The sequence below is a fragment of the Nannobrachium achirus genome (assembly GCF_963921795.1).
Source record: "Nannobrachium achirus genome assembly, chromosome: 13".
Taxonomy (NCBI): Eukaryota; Metazoa; Chordata; class Actinopteri; order Myctophiformes; family Myctophidae; genus Nannobrachium; species Nannobrachium achirus.
In genome coordinates, this window is record NC_137833.1 from 14087831 (window position 1) to 14100445 (window position 12615).

General features: G+C 43.7%; 1 protein-coding gene across 3 annotated transcripts in view; it reads left to right on the forward strand.

The window, feature by feature from the left end:
* Nucleotides 1–12615, forward strand: part of mcu (mitochondrial calcium uniporter) — a 136768-nt gene that overhangs the window by 105597 nt on the left and 18556 nt on the right. Inside the window, exons 1-2 of one of the 3 annotated variants that reach the window (XM_080741190.1) lie at nucleotides 8969–8998; nucleotides 9433–9496. In XM_080741190.1, coding sequence (XP_080597316.1) covers nucleotides 8975–8998; nucleotides 9433–9496 — 88 coding nt within the window. In that variant the 5' untranslated portion in view covers nucleotides 8969–8974. Of the gene's footprint in view, nucleotides 1–8968; nucleotides 8999–9432; nucleotides 9497–11390; nucleotides 11681–12615 lie in introns of those variants that run through there. The other 2 variants (XM_080741188.1, XM_080741189.1) reach the window with 2 other exon arrangements.

The following is a 12615-nucleotide window of genomic DNA, read 5'->3' on the forward strand; positions in this document are numbered from 1 at the left end:
AAATAAAGTCTTAGGACAATAAGGGGTGAGAGGAAGGGCTTCTGACTTCGACCAGTTAACTTTGTAGCCTGACATGGATGAGAACTTTCCTATAATATCAAGTAGAGATGGGAGAGATCGCTCTGGTTCCGAAACAAATAGAAGTATATCGTCGGCATATAACATCAGCTTATGAGTCGAGTTAGCTTTTGTAATGCCAGGGAATCCCTGTTCCTTGCGGATCGCGGCTGCTAGAGGCTCTAGGGCGATAGCGAAGAGTAAGGGTGATGCTGGATCCCCCTGTCTAGTACCTCTACCCAGCTGGAATGGTGAGGATATAATGCCATTAGTTAAGACCGATGCTGTGGGATGGGTGTAAATAAGTTTTACCCACTTAATAAATGTTTCACTGAAGCCAAAGCATTCCAGGGTAGAGAACAGGTACTGCCACTCTACCCTATCAAAAGCTTTTTCCGCGTCTAAAGAAATGGCCGCCAAGGGGGCGGAGTCATCTTGAACAGCCCACATAATGTCAATAAATCGTCTAATATTATCCGTCGATGACCGGGAACGTATAAACCCCACCTGATCCGGGTGTATCAGTGATGTAATGACTCTGTCCAGACGGTTGGCTAATATTTTTGAAAATATTTTACTATCACATGAAGTCAGACTGATTGGTCTATAGTTTTTGCAGTCTAGAGGATCCCGGCCTTCCTTAGGGATTAATGTAATGACCGCTTCCGTTAGGGAGGGAGGTAGATAACCCACTTCTAGTGCCTCATTATAAGTACTCAGAAGTAGCGGTGCCAACTCTTCCGCATAGGCCTTAAAAAACTCAGATGTGAAGCCGTCCATTCCAGGGGCTTTACTTGTTGGTAAAAGTTTTATAACGTCTATAATTTCCCCCACCGTGATAGGTGCGTCGAGGCGGGTAACCTGTCCCTCTGAGAGAGTTGGTAAATCAAGGTTGGATAAGAAAGAGAGCGTTTCTCCCCCGTCAATGTCCGTCTCTGATGTGTAGAGGTTTTTATAGAAGTCTCTGAACTCTAAGTTTATTTTCCTGGGGTCAGATACAAGTTGTCCGTCACCATTTCTAATAGCAGGAATCGCACTCATCGCCTCCCTTTGTTTTATGTACCTAGCCAACATTCTCCCCGCTTTATCCCCTTCTTCAAAATATTTTTGTCTAGCACGAAAGAGAGAGAATTCCACTTTCTGGGTTATGATTACATTAAAATCATATTTAAGTTTAGTCAGGTTCATTAAGTTTTCCGAGGACATATCATTCTTGAACTGTGTTTCAGCTATTCCTATTTTATGTTCCAACTCACGAAGTCTCGCAGCGTTTTCTTTTTTCTTAAATGATGCGTGTTGGATTATATGTCCTCTCAGAAAAGCTTTTAGTGCTTCCCACGCGATTCCAGCTGAAGGGGCTGAGGGTAGGTTAGTTTCAATGTACAGGTTGATTTGTGATCTGAGTGACTCTTTGAAAGTTTCATCCATTAACAGGTTAGAATTAAATCTCCATCTAGTTGATCTCTCCGGTTTTTGAAATGATGACATATTTAGATAAATTGGGCTATGGTCCGAGATAATTATGCTACCGATATCTGCTGAGACAATTGAAGATACTAAAGACTGTGAAATCAGAAAGTAGTCAATCCTACTGAATGAACCATGGGGAGTGCTATAGAAAGTGTAGTCCCTTGTGGTTGGATTCATTATACGCCATATGTCAGTCAGTCCTAATTCCCTCCTCACATCATTCAAAGCAGTCTGAGCCCTGGACACGCGGACCAATGATGAGCTGCGGTCAAGAACATTATCCAATACTTCATTCAAATCTGAACCAAGAATAATTGGATAATCACCCATTTCACTCAGCATCCTCTCAAGGACACCGAAGAATGAGGGATCATCCACATTTGGAGCATACACATTGGCCAGGATTACTTCAGAACCCTGAATCTGACATTGCATTAAAATAATTCTCCCATCCTCATCCCTGTTTTCCTTCACACATTTAAACTGTAAGTGTTTACTGATCAAGGTCACCACCCCTCTACTCCGGCTATTTCCCCATGCTGCCCCGACAAACCCCACCCAGTCCCTACAAAGCTTCTTAGTTTCTATAGGTAACAGGTGGGTCTCCTGCATGAAAACAATGTCACATTTTTTGGATTTAATAAAGGTTAAAACCTTCTTCCTTTTAACGACATCATTGAGACCCTTAACGTTCCAGCTCATGAGCTTCAGCCCACTTGAAGTGCCGACCAACATAATGTCAACCAGCGAGTACTGAGGTTCAACTGCAGCCCCCCACCCCTGTGCTTGCTTAAGTAGTAACAATCAATAAACAAAAAACACAAAAAACGCATAGACAAAACACCAAAGAAAGTAAAAACCCAACCCCTAGAGTGTCTGAAAAACCAGACCCCTTCCCTGCCCTTAGCTTGGTCCATGACTCTCTAACGGCTGCCTGAAACGTACCCCCCCCACACCCGCCCCAACCCCGCTAACTAACTACCTTAGAATCGGAGTGGGATCAAATACAACCACTCCTTTATGAATGAATATAGTATAGTAAAGAAACAAAATGTACATAAAAAGTACTTTCACCGACATTGTCAGATGGACAAGCTACACTGTGGTGGGTGGATCAAATTAGCCTTGGGTCCTTCAAATAGCCCAGGAACTTTAAAATTAAAATGATAAGGGTGCACGCACAAGCATGAGCCTACACAGGGGCACACATCAACATGCCTGCCCCCAGTTTAGCCCCAGTTTACAGATAATAATCCGAATTGAAATAAAGTAAGTACTATATATATATACGTTCCAATATCAATAATATCCATCCACCACTGTTAATATTCACAGCAAAATAATCAAACCCTCAGCGAATTTGCTGCAGTAGCCCTAATTAGCATAAAAAAATAAAAATAAAAAAATGTTTATAAACATATATATGGGGACCTCGGCCCAGGGACTATAACTGCTCTTGATATTACCAAAACATAAATGTCTGTATAAATATAAATATGAGGCCCCCATGCACCGCCCCACCATACGCAATCAAACAGAGAGGGAGACAAACAAAACACTCATCCCACACACACACACACACACACACACACACACACACACACACACACACACACACACACACACACACACACACACACACACACACACACACACACACACACACACACACACGAGAGCACAGAGATAGACATGGATATTAAATGAATACAGACTCCCTCCAGCACACCTCCACACACACACACACCCACCCCAACACACAGTCACGTTCCATCATTACACCAGGCCCTAGTCATTTATCATTGTGCTGTATGACATTACACAGTTTCGCCACCAGACGTCTCCCTCGTCCATCCAAGGATGGCCGAGAGAGCCTGCCCGGCACACAGGTTGTATCCTAGCAACACTCAGTATTTACACGCCCATTTTCGCCCTCCCCCCCCCCCATCCTCACACCATTGAACAAACAAACTGCGTAGGCTATGAATAGACGGCTACAGGGAGCCCCATACTGTATCGCAAACTAATCCTAACAACTTTGAGCAATGAGCATAAAAGTAAAAGTACAGGCTCAATCATGTCTTTTGTTTATCACAATACTGGTCTGTTTAGTACATTCCCCAAAAGGAGAGGAATAAGCCTGTACATAATCAAGTTCTTGCATTCCCTTAGCCTGTATCCCGCCCCCCTCCCCCCCCCCCACAAAAAAAAAGAAAACTCAACAGTAACTGTGTCACCTTTTCATACGATAATAAAAGAAAATGAATGAATATAAAACAATAAGCAAAAGTGTAAATAAATAAAATATACCACTAATATAAAGACATCAAAGGAAAAAATAATGTACAAAATATATATATATATAAATATATAAAATATGAAAAAACAAGAAATGAAGAGAGAAAAAAAAGAGAAAAGATTAACTCAATCAAGGCATCAATATGCGTGTAGTAGTGGCAATCATAATAAAAACAAAACTAGAATAGGAGGAGAGAGTAGAGAGTAAAAGTAGAAAGTGTACTTGAGCTCAAAGAGCTACTGCAGCGTCAGCTCGGTTCACAGCATCGTTCACCCCATGGATCGAACAAACTCCATGGCCCTTGTAGAATCTTCAAAGCGACGTCTCCCCTGCGGCGTTCGAATGACCATGACTGCAGGGTATTCCAGGGAGAAGCGTACACCTCGGTCATGGAGAGCCTTCTTGCAATCTCTGAACTTCAAACGCTTCTGCAAGACTAGTTTGGAGTAGTCGGCAAACACCATTATGCGCTGGTCATTCCAGGTGACGTTGCCCATCTTGCGTGCTGTGTCGGCGACCCGGTTGCGGTCTTGGAACCGTAGAAACCTGGCGATGATGGTCCTCCCAGCTGATGGCTGTTCTTCTCCTCCGTCGTCCCGCGGCGCGCCGTTGCGCAATGGTCCCGTCCTGTGTGCTCGCTGGAATTCTAGGCCATGAGGGAATTCTATGTTCAACAGCGTCGGTAACGTGTCACACAGGAATTTGATGACGTCACCCTGCTCGCAATGAGGTGGAAATCCAACAAATCTCAGGTTTAAACGCCTTTCTCTATTTTCTACGTCATCCAGTTTCAGTCGAAGAGCCTCTATTTCGGCCGAAGGAGCCCCTGGTTCAGTCGCACGTATGTCGTCAATTGTTTCCTCCAAGGTAACCACCCGTCTCTCCACCTCTGTTATGCGGCTAGCAATGTCTGCTAGCTTGCTATCAGTAGCCTTTGTCGTCACACTAATAGCCTCCAGCTTTGCATCGTGGGCCTCAGATTTTGCCAAAATAAGTGCCGTGAGCTTATCGAATTGCCGGGCGATATCCCCAGGCATCCCACCGCCGCCGGAGGCCGTCCTTCCGTCGTCGTGTGGAGGGGATGGTGGATGTAGGTATACCCTCTGTGTCTGTGGGCCCTCCTGTGTTAGCTCGTCGCTGTTAGCCACACTGCTAGGAGGGACGTCAGTGCCTCGTGAGCCGGTTGACTGTGTAGAACTTGTTTTAGCAGCATATGTGCATTTTCTGGTCTCGTGAGGCATCGTATCACTCTACTGTCGAGTTATGTTAGTCGGTTCAAAAAATATTAGTCCTTTACTATTAAAATTAAGCGGAATATGGTAAGATGTGGACGCAGCTCCGTTCTTACGCAGCCATCTTGGTCGAGCGCGTCACGTGACTCCCCAACTTTTCTCTCTTCATAAACAATCAGGAGGTCAATAAAACTAGTCTGGGATCCCTTCACTTTTCGGGGTTTGATCCGGTCGGGAGCGGAAACCACTTACTACGTCATGTTGTAGTCCTAGACGGACTACACTTTGGCTGGAACTATCAAACCGGAAACAGTTTAGCCCAAAATAATTCCCCTGCGCATAACATACTTTTAGGGCTAGCCTAATAAACCCCTTAGATAGTAATTTTGCTTTTGGAAAATGTGTTTGGTACTGTATTATGCATCTTTTAGTCCAACTCATAGCAACTGGCAAGAATACACTAGGCTGCTCGAGCATTTACTCATTGACTGCCAAGGCCCGAGTTTCCCGAGTTATTACAGTAGTCCCAGGCTCTTCTTTTTTTTTCAATTTTTTTTTTTATAAAAAAAATTCTAAAAATGCCTCAAATGTATTAGGCATGATCGCAATTGTGAAATTGCATGTGTAGCCCCATAACAAACAAACACATCTTTCAAAATGTCAAAAATGGCTGTTTTGTCTGACTTTGAAGGCTTGTAACTCATGAATGCCTGAACGGATTTCCAAGCGGATTTTTTTGTTTGAAAGCTGTTAAAAAGTACTACACATATGATGCATATATGGTGCATGGGCGTGCACGATCCGTGCACTAAAAATTGATCCGTGCACTAGAAATCTAGGATAGTGGCAGTCTGGTACTTGGGGGCCATCTTGAAATGGCATTCAATGAGTTAATAGGGATTGAGGGAACAAACGGGGGGAACCAAAACAAAGCAACACCGCTTCTTCTGCTTGTGGATCAAACGGCCCGTTGTAAACGAATACCAGGCTTTCCCCCGAGAAAGCCTGGTGACGCGAGGTTACAATAAAACAATTTCACATGGCAAAAAAACACATTTAGGCTCTTAATTTGTTCACTATATATATTGTACACACAGTCACACACTATACTGTATTGTCCAAGCCATCACATGGCTGCTGTTACATCAATCTATAATTATTGATACTGCAGATTGTTTTTAGAGTCCTTGAGATGTCGGATGAACTCATTTCACCCCGTTCTTCCCTTTCCGCTGTCTGTATGACCAGAGCTCTCCTGGCTTGCTCGCCAAAAAAATGTTTTTTTTTTTTTTTTTTTGCTAGTCTATGATAAAAGCTGGCCCTGGCACTCATCCCAGGAAGTTGGGAACTAAGGGCATCTAACTTCTGCTCTAGTCTGTGTCTCAGAACTCGGTAACGTCGGGTGGAAACCTCTTATCTCCTATCTCCTTGTGTTGACTTTTTGTGTTTTTTATGTAAATGAACGCCCTACTTCAGTGGTTTTCAACCTTTTTCATATCAAGGTCCATTATTTATTCGGCATTTTAGCCACGGACCACCATATGAAGAGATTTAGCCTCTCAGACCCAATATTTTGTCCACAATTCCATGGTGTATTGATGTGGTGCAAAGGTTGATCAAAATGACAATTCTTCTACATTCTCTAATTGTGTAGAGAAAAATTATTTTATACTTTAGCTGAAAAATAGCTTTTATAAAAGCTCACAGCGCGGCATCGAGTGCCGCGCTGCGAGCTTGTATATCTGCTATTTTTCAATAGCTAAAGTATAAAATAATTAAGGCCCCTCCACCTTGGGCCCCAGAAACTCAGTCCCACTTTCCCCCCCTTTTGACGCCCCTGAATGGTGTCAACGATAGGCTGGTCTCCATTGTTAGGAGAATCTGAGACAGGCGGTGACAGTGTTGAGCTACTGTCTCCTGAACCCAGTTGCGTCAGCCATGAAGTGACAGTGACAAAACGCACGTGCATTAAAGCACACACCTGCGTGCAGGGGATTTCTTTTAGCACCGCACAGTCAGTACAGTACGCGTCACACACAGCAGCTGGAGAAAGAAGTTACAGTACTGTAGCTAGCTAGGTTATACTGTATGTATTTGTAAATACTGACTCATCGCCTTTTCATATCAGGTGTGATGTGAAGATCTGGATCTGGGTGTTCTCAAACTATTTGAGCACCCCCAAAATTGATACGTGTTTGGCCGCTGCAGACCAAGCTTTTTGTGCCAGGGACCCCCTCCATGTGAGACAGATGGAAGCACAGTGCATTTGACATACCGTAGAGCAGGGATCTTCATCGTTTTCAGGCCAAGGACCCCTTAGCTGAGAGAGAGACCTGAAGCAGGGACCCCCTCTACATATTGTATAAATATGTGATACAGATTTTCATTGATTTCATAGATAGATTCATAAACTTGCTTGACAGCACTGTCATCAGTCGGTTAGATCTTTTTTTCTTTTTTTTAATATATATACTTTTGACCACCCAAATCGTCGTTACTTACTAAACTTGACCTTTCAATTTGTGCTTTTTTCCCCTCTAAACCGAACCTGTTTGCCGAAAATTGCAGATCCACAAGCTCTCGAGCTTGTAGATCTGCTATTTTTGGCTAAAGTTCTCCTCAGAATTGGGATGCGACTGTGAGGGTTCAAGTTGTTAATTTTAAAATAAGTATCCTGTCACACAAAGATTTGGCGGACTCCCCTGTAGTAACTCTGAGGACCCCCTAGGGGTCCCAGACCCCCTGTTGAAAACCCCTGCAGTATTTTTGGCTAAAGTTCTCCTCAGAATTGGGATGCGACTGTGAGGGTTCAAGTTGTTAATTTTAAAATAAGTATCCTGTCACACAAAGATTTGGCGGACTCCCCTGTAGTAACTCTGAGGACCCCCTAGGGGTCCCAGACCCCCTGTTGAAAACCCCTGCAGTAGAAGTACAGTGAATTGGACATACCGTAGGGACATATAGAAGGAAGTACAGTGAATTGGACATACCATAGGGACATATAGAAGGAAGTACAGTGAATTGGACATACCGTAGGGACATATAGAAGGAAGTACAGTGAATTGGACATACCATAGGGACATATAGAAGGAAGTACAGTGAATTGGACATAGTGTACTGTAGGGACAGATAGAAAGAAGCACACAGTGAGTGGTTCCGTACAGTTGGCTGCAGTAGAATCAATGCTATGTGGAGTGTAGCTCATTGTGATGAGAGGGGGAAGCCTGTTCAGTAAGTGCGCACACACACACACACACACACACACACACACACACACACACACACACACACACACACACACACACACACACACACACACACACACACACACACACACACACACACACACACACACACACACGACTCCATGAATTGTTGTGAAACGGCACCAGCAGTGGAAACAAACATTTTATGGTGCAATAGAGCTGTGTGTGTGTGTGTGTGTGTGTGTGTGTGCGTGTGCGTCTCCTATTTCCTTCCCCCATAACGTCAGCCCTCCCCCTCCATCCTCTCTTTCTCTACACAGAGAGTAGTTCTCTCTCTCTCTCTCTCTCTCTCTCTCTCTCTCTCTCTCTCTCTCTACACACACAGAGTGGAGGTCTCTCTATGCCTTTACAAGGCCTTGATCTCGTGACACTCTGATTCAGAACATGTGTGATGACGGGAGGACACACCCTCACTTGTCTCACTTCAGTGTGTCTCACTTCCGCAAAAGGAATGCAGAAGAGAAGAGGGCTTTCCCCATCTCTCTCTCTCTCTCTCTCTCTCTCTCTCTCCCCTCAGTGTCTGACACATTGATTAAAGCATGGCGTGTTAGATTTTGTCCCCCACCAGCCAGGTAGAATGCCTGCTGAACCTACACCGTCTGATATCTTTGACTGTTTGTCATACGACACAACAAGTATGCTGCTTTAGTATGCTTAGACAAGTATGCTTTAGGGTGAGTTTCCCCACTGTGTGTGTGTGTGTGTGTGTGTGTGTGTGTGTGTGCGTGTGCGTGTTGTGTTGAGAAAGGGAGTGTCAGTGTCCCAGCCTGTTGTTTTGTTTTCCGTGATGCGGTTAAATCTGTGTGTGTGTACATTAGCCTACATTCCTTGGGCGTGGCTCTGCTCTGGCCTCACGGGAACAAGTCGCATGATGGCACGAGGACTCGACACCTTTATCTGTCGATCTGTCCCTCAAATGTTGCTTAGAAGCTTAATAAGCATAAATAATACCGGGGGCTATTATTACACCAGGGCTACTCCGCCTAGAGACACTGCACCGCACGCCGCCTGTCTTATGACTGTCCACAGAGAAAATGTCAGATTGAGTTTTAAAGATGAATCAACTCCCTTCTCTCTCTCTCTCTCTCTCTGTGTGTCTGCACTGCAGGTTTGGAAGGGCGCCCCCTCGTGGCAGGGCCAGAGACTGTTGTGTTCATCTGCTGCTCCAGAAGGTATGTCTACCTTTTAACCTGGAAACCAGACAAAGCTGTGACAGCTAAAAAAGAAAAGAAGTCCTGGACAGATTGGTCTGGTACTCCTCGGTTTGAATTACATTAAAAAAAAAAACTTTTTTTTTGCTGTGACGTTTGAATCAGTTTGTCCCCCTTGGAAATTAATCGTCCACACCAAAGCGCGATGCGAATATGCTTGTAAATTCTTCAAGTTGAATAAAGTTAGCAGTGGCACGAGTTGTTTAGGGCTGGCATCACACAACCCATCACAGCAGAGAAGCCACCACCTGCGTTGCAAATTCGCCTCCAACGTGTAAGGACCTTAAGACTAAAAAATGTAGTCGACTAAGACTAAACAATTTCAGATGACTAAAATAGGACTAAAACTAAATGGTGTGTTATTCAAAAGACAAAAAAAAAATCAGAATTTACTGTCAAAACTAACAGCGATGTAGAACAGCAAGAACATAAGTTTAGAACCATAGTATCTAAACTTCACAGTTCTACTGCACAGCTGTGTTCATTGTGTAAGAAAGAGCACTAGTCTGCCGTTTCACAAATCACAGATTTCTTCCACGAGTAGTAGATAGATAGATAGACCTTTATTATCCCAAGGCAGCACAGCAGTATAAGGATATTTACAAAGTTACAGAGAAGTACAGTATGGAAAGAATAAAAAATAACAGAGTACAGTAAAGAGCAAGGTACATCAAAGAAAGGGAACAAAGAATACAGTATATACATGTCTAAAAACTGTCAATACTCAACGTGAAGCAGCCAACTTGAACAAAAAAAGCAATCAATAAGCACAACTATCAATACAGTGCCCAAACAAAGTATCTCACCAACGTTTCACCGACAAAACAAGTTGTTGTTTTGACACGAGAGAGGCCGGGGTAACATTTTATTTATGGCCGTATGAGCTGAGTCAGCCCCAGGGTGAGAACTGAGAAGCCTGGGCTTTTGGCTTGTCAGACTTAAATCACAGTCTGTGTACTTGCTTACCCAGACTAATAATGAGTTGTTGCTCGGTGAGAGGAGCTATGGGCTGGTTGATCAGACAGGAGGGTTTGGTGTTTAATTGGCAGTCGTTTATTTGGGATCATCATTATGACGTTCACAATCTGTTGCTCTCTCTCAGCGAGGAGCTGACAGGGACGGGAGAGAATAAAGGGTCTGATGGATCTGTTGAGAGGCGTCGCGCACATAAAATGGCTACGAGCCCAACGACGTGACGCAGGATGACGCATTATGAGCTTGTAGATCTGATGTTTTCGGCGTCTTGCAACAGAGTGTAAGCAAGTTAAAGGGATAGTTCACCCCCAAAAAATATACTTTTTCCCCCCATCGTTTACCCACCCAGTGACGTCAGTTCAGAAAAAGCTAAGGCATGGCAACATGACTGGTGTCTTGCACGCGCAAGACACCAGTCATGTTGCCATACCTTAGCAACAGGCATGATACATTTATTTTAAGAAGTACATTCTATTCTATTCTAATTTGATGACCAGTAGTGGTTCCCTATGGAGACACAAAGAGTCTCCTCAAATTATTGGCTTACTGTAGGAATGACACAAAAACTAAAATATCCATGAATTCAAGTCTTCGTGAGTAATCGAGAGAAAAAAAACATCATTTTGGTGTTGAACTATCCCTTTAAGCATTACTAGGGAGAAATAGGAGAGAATATGGATGAGGAACTGACAAGCCAAGAAAGTATACTGAAAAAAGAAAAAAAAAAGCAGACAAACATTCTAAAGTTTCATTTCGACCTTTTGCTCTCCTACGTTGCTATTTTCGCTGCAGGACACTGGGCGTGCAACCAAAGTACACAAATCCTTCAGTTTAAGAGAAGAAACCGAGCGGGGGAAACGGAGAGGTGCTGAGAGGAGAAGGCAGCGGCACTGCGGAGCATGCTGATTAGATTTTAAAGTGTTTTTTAATAGCAGGGGCGTTTATACAACGGTGAGAGGTTAGGGCCGGGCCGGGGGCCTACGCTTCCAGACTGGCACAATTAGACTGGAGTCCTTCATATTGTTAGGCCACCAGGGTCCACAATGACCAGGGGTGAGATGCCGCAGGAGCACACGCACGCCCCACATGCACGCGTGGTCAACGCTTCAATCTGGCTGATTTGCATAAGGATTTGCATAAGGATACTCAGGCAAGCAGGCCTCACCTACAGTACGTCCTCATTTACACTGTGTAAACGGCCAGCAGGACATTCACCTAGCAATTAAATTCAAATGAGCTTTATTGGAAAACATACGTTTACATTGCCAAAGCAAGTGTCACAAATAAAATAAAAACAGTTGAAAATGGGGAACATAATATACAGTTGGAGGGGGTACAGCATTGCGTAGCATTCTTTGCAGTCTACTACCAGCCTATTTTAAGTTGGCTTCTTAATGTGTGTACTGTGGGTGAGTCTATGTAAAGTTATTTTATATAAAAGTTAAAAAGGAAAATAAATTAATCGAAACTAAAATAAAAACAACAAATTTACAATGTAACTAAATAATAAGAAACATAATTACATTCAAAAATGTTTTCCATCACGGGACGTGCACGTGGAAACTTTATTTTTCTAGATAAACCTTTTTTGTGAATGGGTTTTTACATTATAGAGTAAGTAGAGTAAGTGAGGATTGGTCAAGCTTCACATGACAATAAATAGGCAACCACACTTCTTTCTAGTTGTAAATCACTCTGGATTCAGAGCGTCTGCTAAATGCCTAAATTGTAAATTGCAGAGTCCTCCATATTGTTAGGCCAGGGTCCACAACGACAGGACAGGACAGGCTAATGAGAGCCAGCAAGGTGAATGGTTGGGCAGGGGCCAGTTTCAGTGATGGGGGGGGTGTTGAATTGTGTGTGTGCATCCGAGCGGGGTTTGCTTTGAGGGAATGTGCTGGTCCATGGTCCATATCTTCCTGTGTGGAACGCGGTTGAGGGATGCTGGCTGGAAGACCTGTTTCTTGTGCCAGCCATGTTCCCTGCAATCCAGCTCCTGGCTCTGGCTGGAGAGATCTGCTGATTAGGGCTGTCACAATTATTACATAATCGTCTAATCGTGATTATTTGACATTATCGCAATTATTTTGTCATAATCGTCATAA